Raw genomic sequence first — 27,917 nt, forward strand, 5'->3', positions numbered from 1 at the left:
TTTGGCTTTGTTTTCTGCACAGTCTACCACCATCATAAAAGTAGTTCTTTCCCCATTTTAACAGTTTCTGCCTTGACTTCTCCTAATTTATGATACATGCCAACCCTTTTTATTTTTTTGAGACAGAGTTTTGTTCTTGTTACCCAGGCTGGAGGGAGTTTCATTCGTGTTGCCCAGGCTGGAGTCCAATGGCACAATCTCCACTCACCGCAACCTCCGCCTCCTGAGTTCATACGATTCTCCCACCTCAGCCTTCCCAGTAACTGGGATTATAGGCATGCACCACCATGCCTGGCTAATTTTGTATTTTTAGTAAAGAAAGGGTTTCTTCATGTTGGTCAGGCTGTTCTCACCTACCTTAGGTGATGTGCCCGCCTCGGCCTCCCAGAGTGCTGGGATTATAGGTGTGAGCCACTGCTCCCAGCTTCATTTTACTTTATAATTGGAGTTTTAAGCTTTTGTCTTCTATAGTAACTTAAGATACAGAACTATAACCATAACAGGTCCATTGCACATTGTGTGTGACAAGTCAGTATGCCAAGACCCTGGGTTGCAGCAAAAAGGCTTAATTGCAGGGCCACTGAATGAGGAGACTGGAGAAAACTTCAAATCTGTCTCCCCGAGGATTTAGGAAGTAGGCCAAGGTGCAGCCTGTTTAATGCCTAGTTACAACTATTTCTGTCCAGGAACCAGCATGCAATTCTTATAAGTCCTGTGAGGGCAGTCTCAGAACTTGTTCTTCTGGTATTTGCCTTTATTTAGCGGATATATATATATACATGTTACTGATATTTCACCACGTAAAGGCCAAGGGGAACCAGGAGCTGGGGTAAAATACCAAAAAAAAAAAAAGAAACTCAAAGCATTTTAGAATACTTCACTGAAGGTAAGTAGTGCATCCAAAGGTCAGTGATCTGGAAAACATTTGAAAGGTGCTCTTACAATTCTTGGAAAAAAATGGAAAAGGAGAGAAAAAATAGAGAACCAGCCAGTAAATAATATTTCTGTTAAGAGACAAGGTCTCCCTCTGTTCCACAGGCTGGAGTACAGTGGCAGGATCATAGTTTCCTGGAACCTTGAAGTTCCCCTGAAAAATCAGTTTGCAAAAGGCAGATTAGTTGCAGAAAAGGAATGTATGTTTATTTAATGTGTATACATGGGGGCCTTCAGATGAAGATCTGACCCCACCCCCAGTGGGGTGTAGAAACTTTTTTTTTTTTTTTTTTTTTTTTTTGAGACGGACTCTTGGTCTGTCGCCCAGGCGGGAGTGCAATGGCATGATCTCAGCTCACTGCAACCCCTGTTGAAACGATTCCCACCTCAGCCTCCCGAGTATCTGGGACTACAGGCATGTGCTACCACACCTGGCTAATTTTTGCACTTTTAGTACAGACAGGGTTTCATCATGTGACCAGACTGCCCTCCAACTCCTGACCTCAAGCGATCCATCCGTCTTGGCCTCCCACAGTGCTGGAATTACAGGCGTGAGCCACCGCACCTGAGTATAGAAACTTCATACCCTCTTCAGGTTACAGAAGGAATGTGAGCTCCAAGCATGGCCAAAAACATGTTATTTTGGTAAATCAGGTTTTAGTGGCAAGACAGTTTATGGAGAGGGAGAGGAGACCTGGCTGGGAAAGGCGGTCTTGTTATGTAGCCAAAACCTCACAGATAGTAGCTTTCTGAGAGGATGGATGTTAAATGTTTAAGACCTTTAAAGTCAGACAGGCTCTCCTTTAACCTTTTCTAGATTCCAGACAAGGGAAGTCCTGGCTGCATTAATGGACATTCTCATAGATGCAAATTTCTATTAGCCGGGTGTGGTGGTGCATGCCTGTAATCCCAGCTAATCGGGAGGCTGAGGCAGGAGAATCGCTTGAACCCAGGAGGCAGAGGTTGTGGTGAACCAAGATCGCGCCATTGTACTCCAGCCTGGGCAACAAGAGCAAAACTCTATCTCAAAAAAAAAAAAAAAAAAATGCAAATGTTTTCCACAAAAGACAGGTTTGTAGGGCCACTTCTGTTTCCTGGCCCTCTGACAGCCATCTAACTCTTCTGTGTTTTGAGACACACATTCTAGTATCTTATTTTGTTCCATTAAAAATAGGTAGATATTGGTCACTTGTTTTTTGGGGATTGAATGTAATAGAAATAAGAACTCTGGTTACCTATTCTTAGATGTTAGAGGAATTTTTTAAATACATTTTCTCCAGAATGTCTTAGTATGATTTTCTATTAATTTTGCCAATAAAATATGCTTTTTAGGGCCGGGCACAGTGGCTTACACCTGGAATCCTGGCACTTTGGGAGGCTGAGGCAGAAGGATCACCTGAGGTCGAGACCAGCCTGACCTACATGGCAAAACTCTGTTTCTACTGAAAATATAAAAATTAGCTGGTGTGGTGGTGCATACCTGTACACTCAGGAGTCAAAGGCACAAGAATCACTTGAACCCGGGAGGCAGAGGTTGCGGTAAGCCAAGATTGTGCCAGCCTGAGTTATAGAGCGAGACTCTTGTCTCAAAAAAAAAAGAAAAATATGCCCTTTAGAATCTTCTCCTTTATGACTTAAAAACCTGAGTTTTTCTGTTATCTTTCTATTAGATTATTGCTTCAGAGTTGGTTGGCTTTTTTTTTTTTTTTTTTTTTTTTTGAGATGGAGTTTCGCTCTGTCTCCCAGGCTAGAGTGCAGTGGCATGATCTCAGCTCGCTGCAACCTCTGCCTCCCGAGTTAAGCGATTCTCCTGCCTCAGCCTCCTGAGTAGCTGGGACAGCCGGCACTTGCCACCACGCCTGGCTGATTTTTTGTATTTTTAGTAGAGATGGGGTTTTGCTTTGTTAGCCAGGATGGTCTCAATCTCCTGACCTTGTGATCTGCCTGCTTCGGCCTCCCAAAGTGCTGGGATTACAAGCGTGAGCCACTGCAGCCGGCCCAGAGTACCATTTCTTTTTTGAGAAACACCATTTAACCTGGACATGGTAACATCTGCCTATAATCCTAACTACTCAGGAGGCCGAGGCAGGAGGATCACTTGAGAACCCAGGAGTTCAGAGTTACAGTGAGCTGTGGGCATGCCACTGTACTCCATCCAGCCTAGATGACAGACCAATTACCTTGTGTTTTTAAAATAGACCAAAGAAAACCAAACTTACTTGGTGGTTCTCTATTTTCTCTCCATGTTTTCCCAGAATTTTCAGAGCACTTCTCAGATGTTTTACAGATCAATGACCTTTGGATGCAATGTTAGTTTCTGCTTATCTTCATTGAAGTGTTCTTATGTTTTAGGTTTCCGTTTCTCCTATATCTTACCCAGCGCCTGTTTCGGTTATAAGTTCTCCTAAGTTGGGGCAGATCATTATTGAAAGGTAACTAACTAAAGCATAGTAAGTTAAGAACGTGGACTCTGGAGCTACACTGACTTGGAGTTGAACCTTAGCCAGCTACTTACCAGCTTTTTGCCCTTGGAATTTATTTAGGTAGTCTGTGCCTCAATTTCCTTATTTATAAATTAGGGATATTATACCTATTCTTAGAAATTTTTGTGATGATTAAATGAGTTAATACATATAAGAAGGCTTTGTGCTAACACATGATGAACCTCAAAAGTTGGTGATCATTACAGATGTTTTTGAAAATACTCTTCCTCTGAATCTTAAAAGCCTGAGCAATTGATTTTTCCCATATACTGTGTTTTTGTTCCTTCAAAGGATCTACAGTACATTGGCCAAAGGTAACGTGTACATGATGACCTTTACTGCCCCTCCCCTTCCTAGGGGGAGTTCTCCCTTTTTAGAGCTACAGTTGAGGGTAGTAAACGTAGACCCTGCCTGTAGTGCTCTAAATTTTTTCCCAAATAAATGCAATGCAAGATTCTTGTGCTACAGTCTGCCCTGCTTAAGAACAGGCATTGTGGTATAGTGGAAGTGTTGAGCTGCTCCCTAAACCCATTCGGCCTATCAGTTTCTACATCCTTTCCCGTGCTCTAAGCTGCTGTAGTAATTCAGAGCCCAAACTGCAGGGTTTTCTGCTTGACCTCCCCCACCCCTGAATTTGGAGCTTGTAAGAAACTGCCCCCACTCTAGACCCCAAGCACATGGGCTTCTCTCTCGTCTCTAGTACTACTGCACACTGGTTTCTTGAGTGATTATATGAAGCACTGCTAGTTTGTCCAGAATAGCCAGCTCTTACTGTAAAGAGAAGTAAATTACCTAGAGAGCATGCACTTGACCTTTAACAATCCTCAAAAATATAAATTTCTCAAACATGGAAGCTTCTAGAAACTTATGTTAGTCATTATTACACACTGGTATTTGTACTATATTTCTATAAAAATATAGATTCAGAATGCAAAAATATATCAAACATTTAAAGATTACCCAAAAAAGAAAAAAATTTAATTTCAAAAGGTTTTATGATTTCATCATTTTAACTTTTAAAAGTTAACAGAAAATAATAAAAAATGGAACAGTCTGAATATAAGCTGACTCAAAGTAGTCACACTGATTATGGCAGGCCTTCTGGTCACATAGAGTTGTCTCAGCCAAGGTTGTCTACAGTTTCTGAATCAGCATAGCAGAAGCACCACCTCCTCCGTTGCAAATACTGGCAAGACCGTATTCTCCTTTCTTCAAGGCGTGAGCCAAATGAACGACAATCCTGGCTCCAGACATCCTAAGATTAAGAAAGCATTTAGGTGGGTGTTGAACAATGAGAACCCATGGACTAGGGGAGAGGAGCATCACACACTGGGGGCAGTTGAGGATGGGTAGGGGAGGGATAACATGGGGAGAAATGCTGGATATAGTATACACCTAAAGGAAAATAAAATTTAAAGAAAGCATTTATTTCTTTAATGAAGTACAGAATTTATGACAAACCAAAAATATTTCTATTCTAGTTTAACTTCTTGAAAACCTTCCTAGCCACTACTTCTTACTGAATTAACTACTACTATTCTAAAACTTGAAGGACTTGTTTCAGGAAGGGTCACAGATCTTTTAAAGTACAGAACAGTAAAATGGACGATGGAAAGAGGACGTGGAATAAAGTATGTATTGGGTACAATGTATACTACTTGGGTGACAGGTGCACTGAAACCAGCCTCCACCATTGTAAATTCATCCATGTAACCAAAAGTCACTGTACCCTAAAGCTAATGAAATAAATAGGAAGGAGGAAGAAAAGGGGGAAAAAGTCTAAATGTACGCTTTTTCTTCAGCATTAAACATTATTGGGTTTGAAACAACAGATGTGACACGTCTCTGTTCAGTACTGATACCATCTATCAGAAATGGTTTTTGCCTTGTGAAAGATGGGTAGGAAGGAAAACTTAATAGGAATTATCATGAAGCAGTTTTTAAGTTTAGCTAGAAACACAAAGGCAGCTATTTTACCTACCCAATTGGATGCCCCAGAGAAACAGCTCCTCCATTGATATTCACTTTTTGGGGATCAATCTCCAGCATTTTAATGTTTGCTAGTACAACGAGACTAAAAGCTTCATTTACTTCCCACATTGCAATATCTTCCTTTTTCAATCCTGCATCTTTAAGAACCTACGATTTTTTAAAAGACAGATGATGTTCAAATAAGTAGCAATCACTGTCATTTCCTTGAAATTCTACAATTTGATGTCAGTTATTAAAATATGGAAGTTCTTGGTTTCAGATGGATCTCAGTTTTCAGATTTATTTTTTTAGAGAGTCTCACTCTGTCTCCCAGGTTGTAGTACACCTCCGCCTCCTGGGTTCAGGCAATTCTGTCTCAGCCTCCTGAGTAGCTGGGATTGCAGACATGCACCACCATGCCCGGCTAATTTTTGTATTTTTAGTAGAGACGGGGTTTCACCATGTTGCCTGGGCTTGTCTTGAACTCCTGACCTTAAGTGATCTGCCTGCCCTGTCCTCCCAAAGTGCTGGGATTACAGACATAAGCCACCGTGCCCAGCCTATTTTCAGATTTTTAGTTGCTTATCCTATTCCATTATAACCAAAGGATTTTGTTTGCATTGTTTTATGTCTATTTTGACATAAGGTAGGGGACTGAAAATTTGACTTTCTTTCCACAGATACTTGAAAAGGTATGTTTTCTATTCAGGGGTACATAATGCTTTATATAATCTTAAACTCTGCTTTACTGATTTCTGTGTTGCTTAGTTCTGTATTTTTGTTGTTGTTTGGAGACAGGATCTTGTGTCACCCAGGCTGAAGTGGAATGGCACAATCGGGGCTCACTGCAGCCTTGACCTCCTAGGCTCAAGCGCTCAGCCTGCCTCGGACTCCCAAAGTGCTGGGATTACAGGCAAGAGCCACTGCACCCAGCCAGGTCTATATTCTTGACTGTTATGAAAAAGGTTTATTAGCTTCTACTATTCATAATAGTAACACATCCCCTGCAGTTTCTGCTTAATAAAAGTTACTGTAGGGTTATCTGGGGCACAGATACTTACATTTGTTGCAGTTTCATTGTAAGTCATTTATTTAAAATCTTACATTATAGGATCTATTTTGTTTTAGTAGTTCCTCAGCTATGCAGGAAGGTGTTTTTGTGCTAGTGATTATTCCTATAATACCTCTTAAAACATTACTAGTGAGTGCCCTTTTTCTTTACAGAAGAAATTTGGTGGTTGTGAGCAATAACAAAATTAACATGGAACTCTTCCTCCACCTTCCTCTCTTCTACTAATGGGCTAAGGTAGCTTTGTATCCTGTACAGTTCAAATGGCTCCCTCTTCCAACAACAAAAAATATGGTACCCATATATAGCCACATCTATAGCTCTCAGAATGACTACCTTCAGAATCCAGAACTGTTTATTACACATGATGCATTCACTTTCCGTAAGACTTCTAAGAACCCTATACCCCTAAACCTCTTTTCCTGTGACTGCTCAGCAACTTGCCACGAGACTTGGTTACTTCTTGTTTGAGCGCAGTCACTTACTGACTGTGGAATGTGTAGGTTTTCTGTGTCTAGTTGTACTATTTGAAGACCTGCTGCCAGCTGTTCCCTTTCAGAGTGGAGGCCTCTTCTTCTGGGGAGTGACCAGTTGCTTTCCATCCTAGATCTGGAACCATCAGCCAGCATTCCCTTTTCTTTGCCCAACCTCCCTCCCCTTTGTGGTTACCATACCAGGTGTGTGAGTTCAGTATCATACTTAGCAAGTAATTCAGATATGTAGTTTTACCTGTTCTACTGAAGATGCAGCTTGTGGGCTGTTCTTACTTTTTGTTTTGTTTTTTTTATCCTTGTTGCTTTAACTCTTTTTCAGGAGAAGACATGGGAAGATTTGAAACCAAGCTATCTCTCTGCTTTGGCAGATAAACAACATTTAAAATCTAAAAACTGCAACCCTGGTATAAAGCAAAGCAGCAGTTGGCATAATGGAGTATCGTCCCTCACTTTGTTCTCACCATAGGTACGGCATATGCAGGAGCAATTGGGAAATCAATAGGTTCTACAGCCGCATCAGCAAATGCTGTTTAAAAAAAAGGAGGGGTTGTTAAAATTTTGTTTTGCTGTATAGAATATGCAAAAGCCAAGTTTAACCCATTAAATACACATTTCCTAACCCCTTTAATATATGTAAATCTATTTCTTCCTTTTCGAAGATTCTACACTTTATAAGGTAGTCCAGTTATCCAAGACACTGATTTTCATTGGGAGGGAGTTTGGGGAAATTTGTCTCTAGGAACGCTGATTGGCACCACCTAGAGATATTTTTGGTTGCCAGAATAGTTCAGATGCTCCTGAGTAGAGGCTAAGGATGCTGCTCAACATCTGCAATGCATAGAACAGCCCTACAACAAAGAATTACTGAGTGCAGAATGTCAGTAGTGCTGAGGTTAAGAAGCCATGATCTAAGCTAAGAAAAAAATGAAGTTATAAGGCTTTTTATAAAGTAACTTATAAATAGCATCCATTTAAGTCCTTAGAAAGAAGGCAAGGAAGAGTTTTGCAGCTAAAAATCAGCTTAAGGACACTGAGAATTTGCCCAGTGCCACCAAGTTAATAAAAATTAAAAAGCCACACATCTAAATTTGATATTTCTACATTCTTAAACTCATATTCCTTTTTTCCTACACAGCTGCCTCTCTAAGAAAACGCATGTACTTTATTTTCTTCTACTTATATAGGAGAGGAAAAATTTTTAAAGCTTAATCTTTTGAAAAAGAAAATAGACAAGGTCTTGCTCTGTTGCCTAGGCCAGAGCGCAGTGGTACTGCAGCTTTGACATCTTGGGCTCAAACGATCGTCAGCCTTAGCCTCCTGCATAGCTGGGACTACAGGCATGCCACCACACCTGGCTAGTATTTTTCTTTCTTTCAGAGATGGGGTCTCACTATGTTGCCCAGGCTGGTCTCAAACTCCTGGCCTCAAGCAATTCTGCCTCAGCCTCCCAAAATGCTAGGATTACAGGCATGAGCCACTGTGCCCAGCTCTTAAAGCTTAATATATTAAGTATAATGAAAATATTGAAGGAACTTCTCTCTCAGTTGATGTATCAATTAAATTCTGCCACAAAGTACAACCTATAGATAGTAATACATAATATTGGAGTTGGCTGTATCTAACAAGGAAACTCAATTTCAGGAAGAGCTTATAGATATTTAGAAACTTTAAAAGACAGGGTCTGTCACCCAGGCTGGAGTGCAATGGCACAATCTCAGCTCACTGCAACCTCAAACTCCTGGGCTCAAGGCATTGTCCAGCCTCAGCCTCCCAAGTAGCTGGGACTATAGGCACATGCCACCATGTTCAGCTAATTTTTTAACTGTTTGCATATACAAAGTTTCTATATTGCCCAGGCTGGTTTTGAACTCTGCTGCTCAAGCAGTCTTCCTGTCTCAGCCTCTCAAAGTGCTAGGACTACAGGTGTGAGCCACTTCCCAGGCCTTACCTACTATTCTTGCCAGTGGTTTAACGTTGAGCCTCTCGGCTGCATCTGCAGTCATCAGAACCACAGCAGCTGCTCCATCATTCAGCGTACTGGCATTGGCAGCTGTTACTGTGCCTGAAAGCAAAAATGAGCAATAAGTCAAAACATTCCTTCACGATAAATACATTTGGTTCAATTTAACAAATACCTACTGCCCGGGCTGCTAAATGTTTAAAGAAATTACACATATGGGTGGAGACAATTCCTGCCCTCAGGAAACATGTACATAGCTAACAGCAACACAATGTAAAATGCCTGTTTACTAACCATCTTCTCAAAGATCAGAAACATACATGATGGCAGTGGGTAAATGCTGGTCTACAACTCTTCAAAGATAGGGACCAGTTACTAATTTTGTCTCCAGGGTCTAACTTTCCTCATTCCATGTATAGCAGATACTCACTGCATTTTTCAAATCAGATATTTCTTCTCATCTAGAACACCTGGAATTAAATATCAATGAATACTAAAAACTACTGAACCACTTTAAACAGGACAATTTATGGTATGCAAATTATATCAATAAATATATTTTTTTTCAATGCCAATGAAGACCCTACCGTAGACTGCAATATATGAAAAACTGAATTCTATAGTCATGTTATACATCTCTTCCCTGGGATTTATATATTGAAGGTATAAACTGTCAATTTTATACTTTCAATTAATTTTGCATGAGTCTGCTATATTGAAAATGCTAAATAACATCTAGATGTCTTCTACAATTACTTTTTAAAAATCCTTAGGCAATTCTAAGAATTAGATATGGTATACTGGCTCAATTTTTTATTTATGCTTCATTTCTTAACACTAACCATTTTCTTTCTGGAAAACTGTCTTCAGCTTTGGAACTTTGCTAAAATCAACACGTTTGTATTCTTCATCTTCTTTCACCACTACATCTGGTTTACCTAAAATAAAAATATTTTAAGAAAAACCACTCCAACAAGTACTCATTCAGCAAACAACTGTTGTACCTGGTGCCCAGTATTCTGTGCCTCCCTTTGCATCCCTGCCTCCCTTAAACCATCCCAAGTAAACACTAATCTAGAGTCTACTATCTGTAATCTCTATTATGTTACTGTCTTAAAGAGAAACTTATTAAGTAGCTTAACAAATTTTTTTTTTTTTTTGAGACAGGGTGTCCCTCTGTCGCTTAGGCTGCAGTTCAGTGGCATCATCACAGTTTACCTCAACCTCTCCAGGTCCAAGTGATCCTCCCACCACAGGCTCCCACATAACTGGGACTACAGGTGTGAACCATCATCACAGCCAATAATTTTTTTTTTTTTTTTTTGTGGAGGCCGAGTCTCACTTTGTTGCCCAAGCTGATCTCAAACTCCTGGGCTCAAGTGATTCTCCCACCTCGGCCTCCCAAGTGTTGGGATTGTAGGTGTGAGCCAGTGCACCCGGCCACAACATTTAAATCTGATACACCTTCACATCCCATTCTCTTCTCCCTCAACTCCCTTCTATGATCACAGACCCTACTGTCCTGACCCCAGAGGTAGCTATCTAGCCTATACTGGCTAAGCTCTAACATTCTAGCATCTAGAGCAAGTAATCATTTCTGGAATAGAATTGTAACCTAAAGCACGTTAATGAGTCTATACTATGGATTTATTCTGCTGGAACTGGTGAGAAAGTCTCTCTCCTCCTTGAGAACCCTATATGTGTGACGCTATAGGTGGAGGCGCCAACTTAAGAAAGGCTGAGAGAATAAAGCACAAAACCCTGCAGGTATAAGAAGCCAGGAGAGCATGTCCTAGTAGTACTGAATATCCATTTCCAATCCCTGACGTTCCCAGAGCTGAATGGTTGCTACTGTTCATCCTTCAGTTCTTGGAGGCACTCCCAGTAACCTTGTAGTAAACCACTACTCAACTTAAAATACCATGTTGTTGGCCGGGCGCAGTGGCTCAAGCCTGTAATCCCAGCACTTTGGGAGGCCGAGGTGGGTGGATCACTAGGTCAAGAGATCGAGACCATCCTGGTCAGCATGGTGAAACCCCGTCTCTACTAAAAATACAAAAAATTAGCTGGGCATGGTGGCGCGTGCCTGTAATCCCAGCTACTCAGGAGGCTGAGGCAGGAGAATTGCCTGAACCTAGGAGGCAGAGGTTGCGGTGAGCCGAGATCGCGCCATTGTACTCCAGCCTGGGTAACGAAAGCGAAACTCCGTCCCAAAAAAAAAAAAAAATACCATGTTGCCTGTCACTGACAGGAAAACGAGTTCTAATAAATACAGTTCTCGAATGTAAAATAATATTCTTAGAGATCTTATAAATGGATTGAAATAAGACATTAAGTTGGGTGATTTATGTTCTCACTGAACTGGCAACTCCTCACTTTATTAACCATAAGCAGTGTCCTCAGTTGAAATGAACAGAGATAACAATGTCCTAATTTTAAACTGAAGCATAAAACACTCAGCAACATGAAAAATCTGTTCATCTTGTTTGGAACATTATCTCTCTACCTTTTACTGTAACTGTGACAGGAATAACTTCATCTGCAAATTTCCCAGCTTCCCATGCTGTTTTACTTCTGGTGTAAGAGTTAATAGCATAAGTGTCCTGTTCATCTCGTCCAATATTCAGCTTCTTTGCTGTATTCTCAGCACAGTTGCCCTGAGAAAAAGTTGAAATATTTTAAAGCTAGTTAACTTTGTATAATTTAGGAAATATCTATTAACTTTGCATAACTTATAAAAATAGTGGTTAGTTGTTCAATTTAGTTTCTTAAAATACATTTCTTTCTATACTAGGTAACTTTCACTTATGTCTTTTTGAGACAAAGGTTTGCTCTTCTCATCCAGGCTGGAATGCAGTGGTGCAATCTTGGCTTACTGCAACCTCCGCCTCCCAAGTTCAAGTGATTCTCCTGCCTCAGCCTCCCCAGTAGCTGGGATTACGGGCGCACACCACCATGCCTGGCTAATTTTTTGTTTTTTCAGTAGAGACAGGGTTTCATCATGTTGGCGAAACTGGTCTCCAACTCCTGACCTCAGGTGATCTGCCCACCTCAGCCTCCCAGAGTGCTGGGATTACAGGCATGAGCCACCATGCCCAGCCCACTCATGTCTTATCTTCAAATACTTGAATTAGCCTAGGAGTTGCTAACTGAGCATCAGAAAATACCCTATTTAAATGTGGGATAATTTCTTTAATGGCTGAGCCATGCCGATACCATAGGCATATAAAAATATTTTCCTAAAGCACATGGCTAAAATCAACAGTTACAGAGCCCATCTTTCAGTTCAGTTTGTAAAGTATATACAGTAAGAAAAATCAAACAGTACTGGACATTAGATAGCATTTATCCACTAAAAATCCTATTTACCATATGAATTTTATTGTAGACATCAGTTAGCCCGTCTTTCACGATCAAATCTTCAAGCTTTACCCCACCATAGGGCGTTGCTCCTCTGTTCATCACATATGGAACATTGGACATGCTCTCCATCCCACCTGCCACCATCACATCCTGTGCAGCAACGCCAGAAAGACCTAATGTTAACTCAGATAGTTGCAAACCCATGATACCATTTATACAGCTACCTCCAAACAAGTATTCTACATGCATTTATCAAACATTTGTTACACAGTGAATATAGGAAGTACCCTCGTTACAGCTTCGCCCTGATGAAATGGTATAAAATGTGTAATGATAAGTTGGCTGGCCACGGTGGCTCACACCTGTAATCCCAGCACTTTAGGAGGCTGGGGGGGGGTGGATCATTTGAGGTCAGGAGTTCGGGATCAGCCTGGCCAACATGTTGAAACCCCCCCTCTACTAAAAATACAAAAATTAGCTGGGCGTGGTGGGAGGCGCCTGTAATCCCAGCTACTCGGGATGCCAAGGCAGGAGGACTGCTTGAACCTGAGAGGCAAAGGTTGCTGTGAGCTGAGATCATGCCACTGCACTCCAGCCTGGGTGAGAGAGCAAGACTCTGTCTTAAAAAGAGAGAAGTACATTATCAGACATTAATAAGAATACCAGAAATCCTCCATGTAAAACCATCTTCTAAAATACTTACCTTTTTTTAGACAGGGTCCTACTGTTGCCCAGGCTGGAGTGCAGTGGCCCAATCTCAGTTCACTGCAGCCTCCACCTTTTGGTCTCAGGTTATCCTCCCATCCCAGCCTCCTGAGTAGCTGGGTCTGCAGGCATGCACCACCACACCCAGCTAATTTTTGTATAGTATTTTTAGTAGAGACGGGGTTTCACTATGTCACCCAGCAGGTCTCGAACTCCCAGACTCAAGCTATCCTCCCCCTCAGCCTCACAAAGTGCTGGGATTACAGGCGTAAACCACCATGCCTGACCTGAAATTCTTTCCTTCCAACCCTTCATTTCATTCATGCTACTAAAAAGGTAATGTGTTCTAGAAGATTAGAAGTAATCTCAGTTCATGGAAATAATGCCACTTCCTTGATTGAGATCCTCATCATCTCTTCCTGGACAGCTGAAAAAAATGTCCATTTGATCTTCTGACATGCAGCCTTTCCACCAAAGAATCATCTACACTCATCTGACTCGTTTTGGCTAGAATGTAAGTCTGATCATTTCACACCTTAGCGAACTCAGCACAGTATATACAGCCTTTACAGTGTGACTTCTCTCCCTTTTTTCAGTCTCATGGCCTGACCTATACCTCAGGTCACACAGAACTAGTTAAAGCTCTCCAGAGACACTGTGCACATTTACACACACACCTCTGTACTTTCTGACCTATCCACCTACATGTAAAAACACCTACATTTCCTTTAAAACTAATCAGAACACTACTTCATGTCTGCCTTGACCACTTATTTCTATCTTTTCCTGAAACAGTTTCTTTTCCTTCATGTTCCCCAATTACTATGCAATGCTTTTATTAATATTATATGTCAAGTCTTCCCCCTAGACTCTGCTCCTTTGAGGTCAGACACCTTGTCATATTTTTACATCCTTGGCAACTGGCATATAGAGGTTTAATATTAATCAATCAACCTGTTACTACTTTACAAGTCAGCAAAAAAAGTTCACTTGCATTATAAGGGCTAGTTAAAAATATAGTTTAATATAAATATAAAGCCAATGGTATCTTCTTACAGTCGTTGATCAGGCATACAGACAAGCAAGCTCTATACCAAAGAAACCTAAATATTTTGCCTATCCCAAAATACAGAAATTCTTAACCAGTTCTCATCTAAGTTTTATTCACTTTTACTTTTTACTATTAGTGATGGCAATAAAAACTGACAAAATAAAGTATCAATTATTCTTCGTTATAAAGTAAAACTGACCATTTTCCAAGATCATCAATATTCAAAACAAAGCACTTCCAAGTATGCCTGTAAGTCACTGTATTTATGCACAAATGAATCAAGTAATATTAAATGAAAGTATTTCAATGTAGTACAGATAGTATTTGCCAGAGAACCACAATAAATTAATTAAGACAAAACTTTCTACATCAAGCAGCTCTGAAAGTCTAAACAATTTCATGATCGTTTTTCACCCACTGGTTTGACAAGGGTTTGGCTCCACCCAGTGTTGGTGCAGCTGCAGGCAAACAGGTCACACAACTTTTGGAAAGTAACTGGTACAGCTGTTAGGGAAAGCAATTGCTAATATCAAAATGATCAAATCCTCTGACTCAGCATTTCTTTTTAGGAATTTGTCCAACAGAGACCTGCACACGTAGAGATTTTTTTCAATGTTCTGTTCACCACTCTATTTCCAGTGACTGGCACACGGTAGATGCCCAGCCCTCTAACTTTGTGGCTATCTCAGACACACTGAAGATAATCTTCATCTGAGAAATGAAGAGCTCAGATCTGAGAGAATCCTGGTTCTTCTGTGTGCCCAGGTCTCACCTCCTGACATGACAGCATATATGTGCTAAGCAGCCTGTCTCTTGCTTAAGGCTAATTAGAAAGCCTTTAGAAACTGAATCCAGGCATTGTACAAAGTACAAATTAGTCATCAAGCCTGGGCTCAGTCAATGATTTGATTCCCAGGGTTAAGCAACTTGTTCTCCTTTATAATGAAAACCCTTCTTACTCTGTCAAATACAGTACTTATGAATTCTTAGTCACCCATCCTCAGAGAAAGACCCCAATGCCTTGGCTAAAAACTATAAATTTTTTTCTTTTTTTTTGACAGACTTTTGCTCTGTCTCCCAGGCTGGAGTGCAGTGGCACAATCTCGGCTCACTGCAACCTCTGCCTCCCAGATGCAAGTGATTCTTGTGCCTCAGCTTCCGGGGTAGCTGGGATTACAAGTGCCTGCCACCACACCCAGCTAATTTTTGCATTTTTAGTAGAAATGGGGTTTTGCCGTGCTGGCCAAGCTGGTCTTGAATTCCTGGCCTCAAGTAATCTGCCCCGGCCTCAGCCTACCAAAATGCTAGGATTATAGGACTGAGCCACTGCGCCTGGGCCTAAAAACTACTTTTTAACACAAATCACTTTGGCTATCTTTTTTTTTTTAAAAAGAGCAGGGTCCCACTTGCTATGTTGCCTAGGCTGGTCTCAAACTCCTGGGATCCTCCTGCCTCGACCTTCTCAAGTGCTGAATTACAGGCATGATACCCAACCTAGGCTATCATTTTGATTGTTTTTCAAATGGACTTAGCAAATCCAGACACTCTTGAACGTATGAGAAAACATAGTAACTTATGAGAAAGAATTTCATTTCTAAAGCATGAATATGCCTAAATTTTTGTGTCTTTTAGCCCTGGGTATTATTCTGCTTAATAAATGGAAAAGGTGTTTCTTACCTGATGTCCACACATGAGATTTTGAGAGGCCATCATGATGGCTTTCATTCCTGAAGCACAAACTTTGTTTATGGTGGTGCATGGAGTAGAAATAGGTAAGCCTAAAACCAATATAAGTCACTTTTGAAAAACAGATAAACAAAACTGCAGAACTTTAATAGAGCATGTTACTATAATCTGCAACATTTCTTCTGCCAAGGACTACAAATTATATAATGCATTTAGTATTTCATTTAAGCTTAAATAATCATTCTGCCATTTTACACTTTTTTTTTTTTTTTTTGAGATGGAGTCTCGCTTTGTCACCCAGGCTGGAGTGCAATGGCGCAATCTCGGCTCACTGCAACCTCCACCTCCTGAGTTCAAGTGACTCTCCTTCCTCAGCCTCCCGAGTAGCTGGGATTACAGGTGTGTGCCACCACACACAGCTAATTTTTGTATTTTTAGTAGCAGCCGGGTTTCACCACATTGGCCAGGATGGTCTCGATCTCTCGACCCCACGATCCACCTGCCTCAGCCTCCCAAAGTGCTGCAATTACAGGCTTGAACCACTGCACCAAGCCCATTTTACACATTTTAAGTATAAAAGCAAAAATGTCTTCCTAGTACCTGCACCCAATACTGCCTGCCTTGTAGGGGCTTGTCCTGTGCCTCCTTGTAGAACATTACCCATGTATGCTTCTTTCACTTCTTCTTTTGGAATCCCTTTATTTAAAAAAAAAAAAAAAAGCCACAAAGGCATTAAATTCAATTTAATAGTGATTACCTAATAAAATGTGACATTACACAATAGGAATGGTTTCTTTTTCTTATCAGTTTTGAGTTCCAATCTAAACTATATAGAACAAAGCCTTCTTTACAAGGGAAAGCAGAAGTGTAGGCATTAAGTCATTTCTTTTTTATTTTTTTTGAGACAGAGTCTTGCTCTGTCACCCAGGCTGGAGTGCAGGGGCGCCATCTCAACTCACTGCAACCTCTCCCTCCCAAGTTCAAGCGATTCTCCTGCCTCAGCCTTCCAAGCAGCTGGGATGACAGGATGCCTGCCACCATGCCCAGCTAATTTTTGTATTTTTAGTAGAGATGGGGTTTCATCACGTTGGCCAGGCTGGTCTCAAACTCCTGACCTCATGATCTGCCTGCCTCAGCCTCCCAAAGTGCTGGGATTATAGGCATGAGCCACTGCACCCGGCCGCATTAAGTCATTTCTAAGTGTTACATCCATAGTTAATGCAAAATAAGTATATTTTCCATCGAATAATTTTGCTCCCTTAAAAAGCAAAGCAACTACTGACCTGCCTTTTCAATGGCTCCCTGAATTGCAATGGAACCGAGTTTAGTGGCTGGCAGCAAAGAAAGGCTGCCTAAGAAGGATCCAATGGGTGTTCTTACAGCACTTGCTATGACCACTTCCTGGCAAGATATAAGATAGTAAAAATTGTAGGTATTTTACCCAAATCGTATTTCATTAAATAAACCTAATTCATAAATACCCAAAAACACTTATGAATGAGAAGTCATCAAAAATTAATCTAAATAGTTGAATACCAATTCAGTAAGCGCTACCGCTGAATTGATTATCTTTACAGCTGTTCAACTATTTTGTCTAAGGAAGACCTTCGAGAAACCAACTCAAAAAACAGATGTAGATCCTTCCCAGTTCTCCACAGGAGGTTTGAGGTCAGAAGCTTAAGTTTCCTTTCTATTCCTCAGTCGTAACTTAAGAAAAATGGTCACTCTAACTTGGTTTGTTTTTGTATTTTTGTTTTGAGACAGGGTCTTGCTCAGTTGCCCAGGCTGGAATGCAGTGGCATGATCATAGCTCATTGCAGCCTCGAACTCCTGGGCTCAAGCAATCCTCCTGTCTTGGCCTACCAAAGTGCTGGGATTACAGGTATGAACCACCACGCTCTGCCACTTTACTCTTATTAACTGCATAATAAACAACTCTAACCAAGAGGGTCCCTTACTAAAAGGAACTCTGGGCTAGGAATCAAGGCCCGTATCTTAGATGGGGCTATACCACTTAACTAGGACAGAGCCAGACCCATAATTACTTTCTTTTTTTTTTTTTTTTTTTTGAGATGGAATCCTGCTCTGTCGCCCAGGCTGGAGTACAGTGGCGTGATCTTGGCTCACTGCAACCTCTGCCTCCCAGGTTCAAGGGATTCTCCTGCCTCAGCCTCCTGAGTAGCTGGGAATACAGGCACCTGCCACTATGCCCAGCTAATTTTTGTATTTTTAATAGAGACAGGGTTTTGCCATGTTGGCCAGCCTGTTCTCGAACTCCTGACGTCAGGTGATCCACCCACCTCGGCCTTCCAAAGTGCTAGGATTACAGGCGTGAGCCACCCAGAGCCATAATTTCTTAAACAATGAGACAATAGCATGAGCATTAAGCAAAAGAATATAAAAGCCCTCTTGAATGCTATAAAACAGCACTGTGACTGTTCTCTCCTCACACTTGTCTTCCACAGCCTCCTATTTATAGATTAATAACAGAATTGTTGCCTAGGTTTTGATAGAAGGTCTTAACTAAGTCACTTTAGTGAACCTTACAAAACAAAAAGAGGACTCAGAAGGTCCTAGGAGATGCTGTAATGGCCTTCCTTGTCCAATTCCCAGCTGTTCCACTCCCTCTCTTCTAGGATCTTCTATACAGTGTCTGCTTATAACACACACACAATACAATGGGAGTGCCTGTGAGTCAAGGAAGAGTCCAGTTCTAGAGAAAAGGTTGTTTGCAGCAGACGATGGAGAAGCAGCAAACATGAGCAGAGACTAACTGAAATGTTTTTACATTATACTAACCTAGTTTAACTTCATATTTCAATAGTTAGCTATTCCTAACCATTGCATAATCCTGCTCTAACCTTCACATATACCCACATCATCAGTATATACATTTTTATTATTTCCTTTAAATTCTGGAAATTTTAAAGCACAATTTAAATTACTTACCTTCAAAGTGGGTTGTGATACATAACTTCGTTCCACGTATCTTATTTCCTATAATATAAATATTTATAATGTAAAAAATATTAATCTGTATCATTTTATATTTCTCAGTGATAAGGTTTTATAGTGATTTCTTCCTGTACCTTTATGCTTTCATTTCCAAGTTTTTGCAGTCAGAATATATGACTTTTAAAAATTAGAAAAAAATAACTGCTTCATAATAAACTTTTCTGATTAACTATTCGTTGGAAATGTATGGTGTGTTTGTTTTGTTTTGTTTGAGACAGAGTTTGCTCTTATTGCCCAAGCTGGAGTGCAGTGGCTCAGTCTCAGCTCAGTGAAACCTCCACCTCCTAGGTTCAAGTAATTCTCCTGCCTCAGCCTCCCCAGTAGCTGGGATTACAGGCATGCACCACCATGCCTGCTAATTTTGTATTTTTAGTAGGGACAGGGTTTCTCCATGTTGGTCAGGCTGGTCTCGAACTCCCGACCTCAGGTGATCCACCTGCCTTGGCCTTCCAAAGTGCTGGGATTACAGGTGTGAGCCACGGCACCTGGCCGGAAATGTATGTTTTAACTTCTAAGTTTACTATCTCAAAATTTCTAAGTCTTGGCCAAGTGCGGTGGCTCACGCCTGTAATCCTAGCACTTTGGGAGGCTGAGGCGGGCAGATCACCTGAGATCAGGAGTTCAAGACCAGCCTGGCCAACATTGTGAGACCCAGTCTCTAGCAGAAGTACAAAAATTAGCCCAGTGTTGTGGCACATGCCTGTAATCCCAGCTACTTGGGAGGCTGTGGCAGGAGAATCACTTGAACCCAGTAGGCAGAGGTTTCAGTGAGCCAAGATTGTACCACTGCACTCCAGCCTGGGCAACTGAGCACGACTCTGTCTGAAGAAAAAAAATTTCAAGTCTTTCTTAAAATCTAACAAGATATTCTCATTTCCTTTTTTGTTTGTTTGTTTGTTTTTTTGAGACGGAGTCTTGCTCTGTCACCCAGGCTGGGGTGCAATGAATGGCACAATCTCGGCTCACTGCAGCCTCTGCCTCTCGGGTTCAAGTGATTCTCCTGCCTCAGCCTCTTGAGTAGCTGGGATTACAGGTGCCCACCACTATGCCCAGCTAATTTTTGTATTTTTAGTAGAGACGGAGTTTCAGCAGTTTGGCCAGGCTGGTCTCAAACTTCTAACCTCAGGTAATCCATCTGCCTTCGTCTCCTAAAGTGCTGGCATTACACTGCACCTGGCCAGATATTCTCATTTCTTTAAGATTGTTTTCAAGTAAAACTTGCTGTTTCTCTCCATGCACTTCCAAAAATTGTCTTTTTATATGAGGCAAACACATCTCATATAAATATAATCTGTAATAGCAGATAAATATTTTCTTAAAGGAAAGAGTAATCATCTTGCCCCTACTACTTTTCAGTTCTTTCCACGCTTCTTAGGAACAAATGTCAACAACAGATCAGGCGCAGTGGCTCATGCCTGTAATCCCAGCACTTTGGAAGGCTGAGGTGGGTGGATCACTTGAGGTCAGGAGTTGGAGATCAGCCTGGCCAACTTGGCAAAACCTCGTCTTTACTAAAAATACAAAAATTAGCCAGAGGTAGTGGTGGGTGCCTGTAATCCCAGCCACTTGGGAAGCTGAGGCAGGAGAATCTCTTGAACCGAGGCGGCGGAGGTTACAGTGAGCCGAGATCATGCCACTGCATTCCAGCCTGGGTGACAGAGCAAGGCTCCATCTCAAAAATGGAAAAAAAAAAAAAAAAAAAAAAAAAAAAGAAATCATTAACGAAAAAGACACTTGCACACACATGTTCATTGTACTACAGCCTGGGAGAAAAGAGCAAAACTCCGTTTAAAAAAACAAAACAAAACAACACACAGTAAATTCTGACAATGCAGGACTCAATTCAGAGACATAACTGATGTGAAATTAGACTATTTACAGGACAAAGAACAAAGAATACATTTTTTTAATTTTGTTTTGAGACAGGGTCTTGCTTTGTCACCCAGGCTGGAGTGCAGTGGTACAATCACGGCTCACAACAGCCTCGACATTCCAGGAAGAATAAAGTTTTTTATCATCTGAGGTCAGAAAGCACAGCAAACAGTCAAAAGTGACAATTTAGATTTAGAACCTTATCAACTAATTATGGAAAGTTATAATGGGCAATCATCTTGTAAACAGAGCAACAAACAAGGCTACAAATATCTGAACTTTAAATTGACCCAAGAATTTAGCTTTTCACAGATCAACATGCTTTGTCCTGACTCAACAGAAATAACTAAAACTTTCCATTTATAACACAGGACAAAGGAAAGATTTGTCAAGCAGGAGTTATAAACAGTCACAGTAACAAGGAAGCCCCCAAATTGACTTTTTTTTTTTTTTTGAGACGGAGTCTCGCTGTCACCCACACTGAAGAGCACTGTCATGATCTCGGCTAACTGCAACCTCTGCCTCCTGGGTTCAAGCGATTCTCCTGTTTCTGCCTCCTGAGTAGCTGGGATTTACAGGCGCCCACCACCATGCCCAGCTAATTTTATTTTTAGTAAAGACAGCGTTTCACCATGTTGGACAGGCTAGTCTCAAACTCCTGACCTCAGGTGATCTGCCAGCCTCAGCCTCCCAAAGTACTGGGATTACAAGTGTGAGCCACCATGCCCAGGCCCAAATTGATTTGTATAGTGTTTGGATGAGAATAGATATGGCAAATGGCACCGTAAAGAGAGAATGTTTCCCTAGGCAGTGGAAGAACAGAATTTAATTCTAAGGTAAACACTTTTTTGATGTTAATATTATGGAATACGTCGCTCTTATGTGAAAACTTTATGTTAACAACTTTGCTGAATGAAATAAACTAAGTCCTGATTCAATTTTAAAATGTCATCATTACAAATATTGAATGCAGCCCCTATTCCAAAGAGGCCTTTACAGTCTTTTTAGGGAGAGATGACTGACACACAAACAACTATTTAATGCTTCACTTGCTTGACAAACTTGTTGAAATCACTTACCTTATAGAAGGCATTATGAGGAATTTGAAATCTATAAAACCTGGTTCTGTACTCAAGCAGCATTATAATCTTCTGGGGGAAAAATGTTAAAATTACCTGTACATATTTCTTTTTTTTTTTTTTTTTTTTGAGACGGAGTTTCACTCATGTTACCCAGGCTGGAGTGCAATGGCGCGATCTCGGCTCACCGCAACCTCCGCCTCCTGGGTTCAGGCAATTCTCCTGCCTCAGCCTCCTGAGTAGCTGGGATTACAGGCATGCACCACCATGCCCAGCTAATTTTTTGTATTTTTAGTAGAGACGGGGTTTCACCATGTTGACCAGGATGGTCTCGATCTCTTGACCTCATGATCCACCCACCTCGGCCTCCCAAAGTGCTGGGATTACAGGCTTGAGCCACCGTGCCCGGCCCTGTACATATTTCTAAGATAGAATTTGGCAAGAAATACAGGAGTAGCATTTTTTTAAACTGCATTTTAGGTTTTGGGGTACATGTGAAGAACATGCAAGACTGCTGCATAGGTACACACATGGCAGTGTGATGTGCTGCCTTCCTCCCCATCACCTCTATCTGGGGCATTTCTCCCCATGCTATCTCTCCCCAACTCCCCACCCTCCACTGTCCCTCCCCACATTTCCCCCCCGGACAGATCCCAGTGTGTGATGCTCCCCTTCTCCCTGTGTCCATGTGTTCTCATAGGACTAGCTAAACAAACCATCCCAGATTCACAGGAGAACGATTCCATGGTGCTGTACAATGATCACTGAAATGCTTCAGGCAGTTTTACAAACATTTGGTGTCAGATTTGTGTTTACACAATGAGATCACTGATATGTTACATGTTGCTATCAGATTAACTTGTTAGCCCAGACTTTGAAATAAAAGTAATATACTACCTCTGTCTGTATTTCTACTTTCTTAAAGCTATGTCATTAGACAAGGAAGGTTTGTGTTAATTTTCAGTCTCCTAAGCTTCACTCAAGTGATCATGTATAATACTGACCCAGGCCAGCACTTAATGTGTATGCCTCGGTAGGCAAGGCCCAAATGCATCTGCTCTGCAGGTGTACTCCCTGGTATCAGCTGCATAAAAACAAGTGCCCCTCACTCAACATATCACATAATGAGGACTGCCGCTTATATAACCTACTTATCATAGGGGATGCTAGCATATTATGTGTGATCCAGCTTTGAATAAAAATTTCCTACATGGGCCAGGTGCAGTGGCTCACGCCTATAATCCCAGCACTTTGGGAGGCTGAGGCAGGTGGATCACTTGAGGCCATGAGTTTGAGACCAGCCTGACCAACATGACAAAACCCCATCTCTACTAAAAATACAAAAATTAGCTGGGTATAGTGGTCCATGCCTGTAATCCTGGCTACTTGGGAGTCATGAGGCAGGAGAATCACTTGATCTGGGAGGCAGAGGCAGAGGCTGCAGTAAGCCAAGATCACGCCACTATACTCCAGCCTGGGTGACAGAGCAAGACTCCATTTAAAAATAATAATAATAATAAATTTTAAAAATAATAAAATTTACCAAAAAAATTTTTCTACTTGTAGTAAACATGCCAGTCACTGCCTCTCCAAACACACACCTTTCTCAGAGGGCTCTGGAAAGGGCAACCCCAAGTACTCACAAGGTGACTCCCCTGCCTCTGGCCAGAGCTGATAGGATCAAGAGTGGAATGGACTCACATAAGCTAGCACCCTCAGAGACTGGGTCAGTGGATGATGGTGGGCACTGGGATTGAAAAATCACACGGGGCTGGAGCTGACCAGCCAATGCCACCGAAAAGCAGAGGTTAGAACAAAGAGAAAGGCCATGAATACGCTGAGAAGCAAAAGAATGGAACATGTATACTCAGAGACAGGAAAAATAGACCACAGCATACCAGAAGAGACAAAAGACGGCTCGGTTAGTGATTTTCTAGTTTGGATTCTGACAGGGTAAGTTGCACTTTATTTTGTTTCCTTTTTTAAAAATTTTACATATTAAAATAAATAAACCAGAACTCCTAGACTCAAGCAATCCTCCTGCCTCAGCCTCCAGAGCATCTGCGACTACAGGCACATGTCCCTGCACCCAGCCAGCTGCACTTTATTTCCGATCCCCTTTCTGGAGATTCCTTTAAGAACTAAAAGTAGAACTACCATTTGATCCAGCAATCCCACTACTGGGTATCTACCCAGAGGAAAAGAAGTCATTATACGAAGTCCAGGCACGGTGGTTCCTGCCTGTAATCCTAGCACTTTGGGAGGTCAAACCAGGTGAATCACTAGAGGTTAGGAGTTCAAGACCAGCCTGACCAGCATGGAGAGAAACCCTCTCTCTACTTTAAAAAGTACCAAATTAGCCAAGCGTGGTGGTGCATGCCTGTGTTCCCAGCTACTCAGGAGGCTGAGGCAGGAGAATCGCTTGAACCCAGGAGGCAGAGGTTGCAGTGAGTGGAGATGATACCACTGCATTCCAGCCTGGGTGACAGAGCAAGACTCTGTCTCAAAAGTGGGGAAAAAAAAAAAAAAAAAAGAATTCATTATATGAAAAAGACACTTGCACACACATTTTCACAGCAGCACAGTTCAAAACTGCAAAACTATGGAACCAGCCCAAATGCCCATCAATCAATAAGTGGATAAAGCAAATGAGTTGTATATACCATGGAATACCACTCAGCCATAATAAGGAATGAAATAATGGCATTCACTGCAACCTGGATGGAATTAGAGACTTTCATTCTAAGTGAAGTAACTCAGGAATGGAAAACCAAACAGCCTGTGTTCTCACCCATAAATGGGAGCTACATGGCCGAGCGCGGTGGCTCACACCTGTAATCCCAGTACTTTGGGAGGCTGAGGCAGGTGAATCACGTGAGTCGGGAGTTCGAGACCAGCCTGACCAACATGGAGAAACCCCATCTCTACTAAAAATACAAAAAATTAGCTGGGCTTGGTGGCTCATGGCTGTAATCCCAGCTACTAGGGAGGTTGAGGCAGGATAATCGCTTAAACCCGGGAAGTGGAGGTTTCAGTGAGCCGAGATTATACCATTGCACTCAAGCCTGGGCAACAAGCAAATCCTGTCTCTAAAAATTAATAATAAAAATAATTTTTTAAAAAAGTGGGAGCTACACTATGAGGACACAAAGGCATAAGAATGATACAATGGCTGGGCGCAGTGGCTCACACCTGTAATCCCAGCACTTTGGGAGGCCAAGGCAGGCGGATCACGAGATCAAGAGATCAAGAGCATCCTGGCCAACGTGGTAAAACCCTGTGTCTACTAAAAATACACAAGTAAGCTAGGCTTGGTGGCATGTGTATGTAGTCTCAGCTACTTGAGAGGCTGAGACAGGAAAATCACTTGTACACAGGAGGTGGAGGCTACAGTGAGCTGAGATCATGCCACTGCACTCCTGCCTGGGCGACAGAGACTCCGTCTCAAGAAAAATAAACTTTGAGGACTCAATAGAAAGGGTGGGAGGGGGGTGAGGGATAAAAGTGTACACTGCTCAGGTAAAGTGTACACCAAAATCTCAAGTATCACCACTAAAGAACTTATATCATCAAACACCACCTGTTCCCCAAAAACCTATTGAAATAAAAATAAATTTAAGTTTTAAAAGTTCGGTTTCTACTTGGCTAGTTCGTTCCTTGTTTACTAAGCCACTTCTCTTCTTTCTCTTTTCTACTTCAGTTTAATGGGAGCTTCCCTGACTTTCTCCGCTTTGCTGTGGATCCCATCTCCAGTTGCCTTTTCGAAGCTGGCACAGTTACCCTTTCCCTCTCCCCTATGACATTCAGCCCTCTTATTTCTGGATAACTCCATAAACATACGAACAGCTAAGATTCCCCCCACCTAAAAAAAAAAAAGTAAAAACAAATGTCTCTTGACCCACATTCCCACTGAGCTTTCACTCCTTTTTTTTTTTTTTTTTGAGACAGAGTCTTGCTCTGTCACCCAGGCGAGAGCGCACTGCAACCTCTGCCACCTAGGTTCAAGTGATTCTCCTGCCTCAGCCTCCCGAGTAGCTAGGACTACAGGCACGCCACAATGCCTGGCCAATTTTTGTATTTTTAGTAGAGATGGGGTTTCACCATGCTGGCCAGTCTGGTCTTGAACTCCTGATATCAGGTGATCTGCCTGCCTCAGCCTCCCAAAGTGCTAGATTACAGGCATGAGGCATGGCCTCATCTCACTTGAGTTCCCTTTGGCAAGAAAGTTTCTCCATGCACCTATAATGTCTGTTTACTTGTCCTCACCTCCTCTTTCGGTTCAACCCACTCAGATCCAGATTTTATTTCTGCCAGTTTACCACTGCTGGTCCTGGGAAAGATCAACAATGTCTGTGTAGCAAAATCCAACTCACTATAATGGTCTCACTTAACCTTTTAACATCTCAGCAAGACTGGGCTCACCTTTATTTGAGATACACGCCAAGCAGTTAAGCACCTGGGCTTCCTAGCTCAGTATTCTTTGTTTCTTTGTTTGGTAGAGACAGAGTCTTACTATCTTACCCAGGCTGGTCTCAAACTCCTGGGCTCAAGCGATCCTCCTGCCTTGGCTTTCCCAAGTACTGGGTTTACAGGCGTGAGCCATTGTGCCCTGCAAGCTGAGAATTCTCAAGCAAGTTACTTAGACATATTTACCTTGGCTTGCTCAAATACCCTCCACAGGCTATAATGAGAATGAGGTAATATGTGTAATCCGCTGCAGAAACTGTTCCTTGTCTTGGCTTCCATTACATATGTGGCCTCCTTCCCACCTCATTAGTCATATTTACCTCAGTCTCCTTTACTATCTCCTCTTTCCCTTCCAACAAGTGCAGAATGGCCTTGCACATTTAACTTCACTATCTCCTTAGATAATCATATCCAGTTCTATGGTTTTAAAAAGCAGTTATGTGCTGATGATGTTCCAAATTTATCTCCAACCCTGACCTGTCAACTGACCGCCGGACTCACAACCAATCGCCAACCTGACAGCTGCAGGTGAATGTCCAAATCATAGCTCACAATTTCCAACCCTAGAAAACCTGTTTGTGGCCAGGCGCAGAAGCTGACGCCTGTAACCCCAGCGCTTTGGGAGACCAAGGCGGGCAGATCACGAGGTCAGGAATTCAAGACCAGCCTGGCCAACATGGTGAAATCCCGTCTCTACCAAAAATACAAAAAAAAAAAAAAATTAGCGGGGCATGGGGGCACGTTCCTTGCCTGTAATCCCAGCTATTTCAGAGGCTGAGGCAGGGTAATTGCTTAAATAAAGGAGGCAGAGGTTGCAGTGAGCCAAGATCATGCCACCGCAACCTAGCCCGGGCAAGAGTGTGATCCAAAAAAAAAAATCAAAAACAAAACAAAAAGTCTCCCTAGCTCTCCATGGCTGGCTCATTTTTGTTCTTCATGTCTTTTCTAATGACCCATTCCCAAAGTGAATCCGAACGTACTCTAACCTACTTTAAAGTTGCCCTCTACTTTTTCCACTTTTATATGAATATCATTATTTCTTTCAAATCACCTCTCACACTTTAAGCATGTGGTTCACCCTCCAACCTAATGCAGGATTCCTGATGGCAGGACGTGTCTCTTGTTCACTGCTACATCCCTATCCTTAGCATAGTGCCTAGTGCTCATTAAATATCAGAAATGAATGACAAAATCACAGTATGGTCAGAACACTGAACCTTATAGTGTGTAGTAAATACATGCTGAATGAACACAATCCATTAAGTTTTATCTGCATAACACAATTATCTTTCAGGGAGGGCTCAGCTGCAGCACCAACTCAAGACCTGGCCCATACCAGGCAGAGGTCGGCATTCCTATCTCAGCTTCCACAACACCCGTGCGCACTATTTTTTTTTTCGAGGCAGAATTTTGCTCTTTGTTGCCCAGGCTGGTGTGCAGTGGCATGATCTGGGCTCACTGCAACCTCCGCTTCCCCAATTCAAGTGATTCTCCTGTCTCAGCCTGGGGCCTACACAGAGCACCCGGGCCACGGGAGCCGCAAGGGCCGCGGGCAGAACGCTTCCGAGGTGGGAACTCCTCGCATCCAGGGTCCGAGCGCGGTGGGGACAGACCCCGCTCACCTGCAGCAGCCTCCGGAGCAGGGGACTGCGGCTGCCGCCGCGCAGAAGTGCCGCCAGCACAGCCATGGTCGCAGAGCGCGGAGCGGTAGCTGCACTGGAAGAGAGGACGTGGCCTCCTCCCCACCCGCGCCGCCCAGAGCGGGCACC

The 27,917-nt window shown here is 42.2% G+C and overlaps 1 protein-coding gene across 3 annotated transcripts; it reads right to left on the reverse strand.

Annotated features, from left to right (window-relative positions):
• Nucleotides 1–553: 553 nt before the first annotated feature.
• ACAT1 (acetyl-CoA acetyltransferase 1) lies at nt 554–27,917 on the reverse strand. Of its 3 annotated transcripts, XR_004270957.1 has the most exons (13): nt 27,771–27,858; nt 18,665–18,712; nt 16,999–17,116; nt 16,316–16,411; nt 15,707–15,807; nt 12,280–12,423; nt 11,417–11,567; nt 9,753–9,848; nt 8,899–9,012; nt 7,412–7,476; nt 5,398–5,555; nt 5,051–5,301; nt 4,829–5,012 (listed from the first exon to the last, which is right to left on the reverse strand). XR_004270957.1 is itself a non-coding variant. In XM_032285682.1 (12 exons), exons 1-12 carry the CDS (start codon nt 27,834–27,836, stop codon nt 794–796), a joined length of 1,188 nt encoding a protein of 395 aa, XP_032141573.1. In that variant the 5' UTR covers nt 27,837–27,858; the 3' UTR covers nt 554–793. The 3 variants fall into 3 exon arrangements, 2 of the variants coding, with proteins under 2 accessions (XP_032141573.1, XP_032141572.1); XM_032285682.1 differs by lacking the exons at nt 4,829–5,012; nt 5,051–5,301 and adding an exon at nt 554–824; XM_032285681.1 differs by lacking the exons at nt 4,829–5,012; nt 5,051–5,301 and adding an exon at nt 4,373–4,671 and having other exon boundaries at nt 27,771–27,917.

This window comes from Sapajus apella, unplaced genomic scaffold (assembly GCF_009761245.1).
Source record: "Sapajus apella isolate SASKATOON/1434 unplaced genomic scaffold, GSC_monkey_1.0 scaffold16, whole genome shotgun sequence".
In the NCBI taxonomy this organism is placed as follows: Eukaryota; Metazoa; Chordata; class Mammalia; order Primates; family Cebidae; genus Sapajus; species Sapajus apella.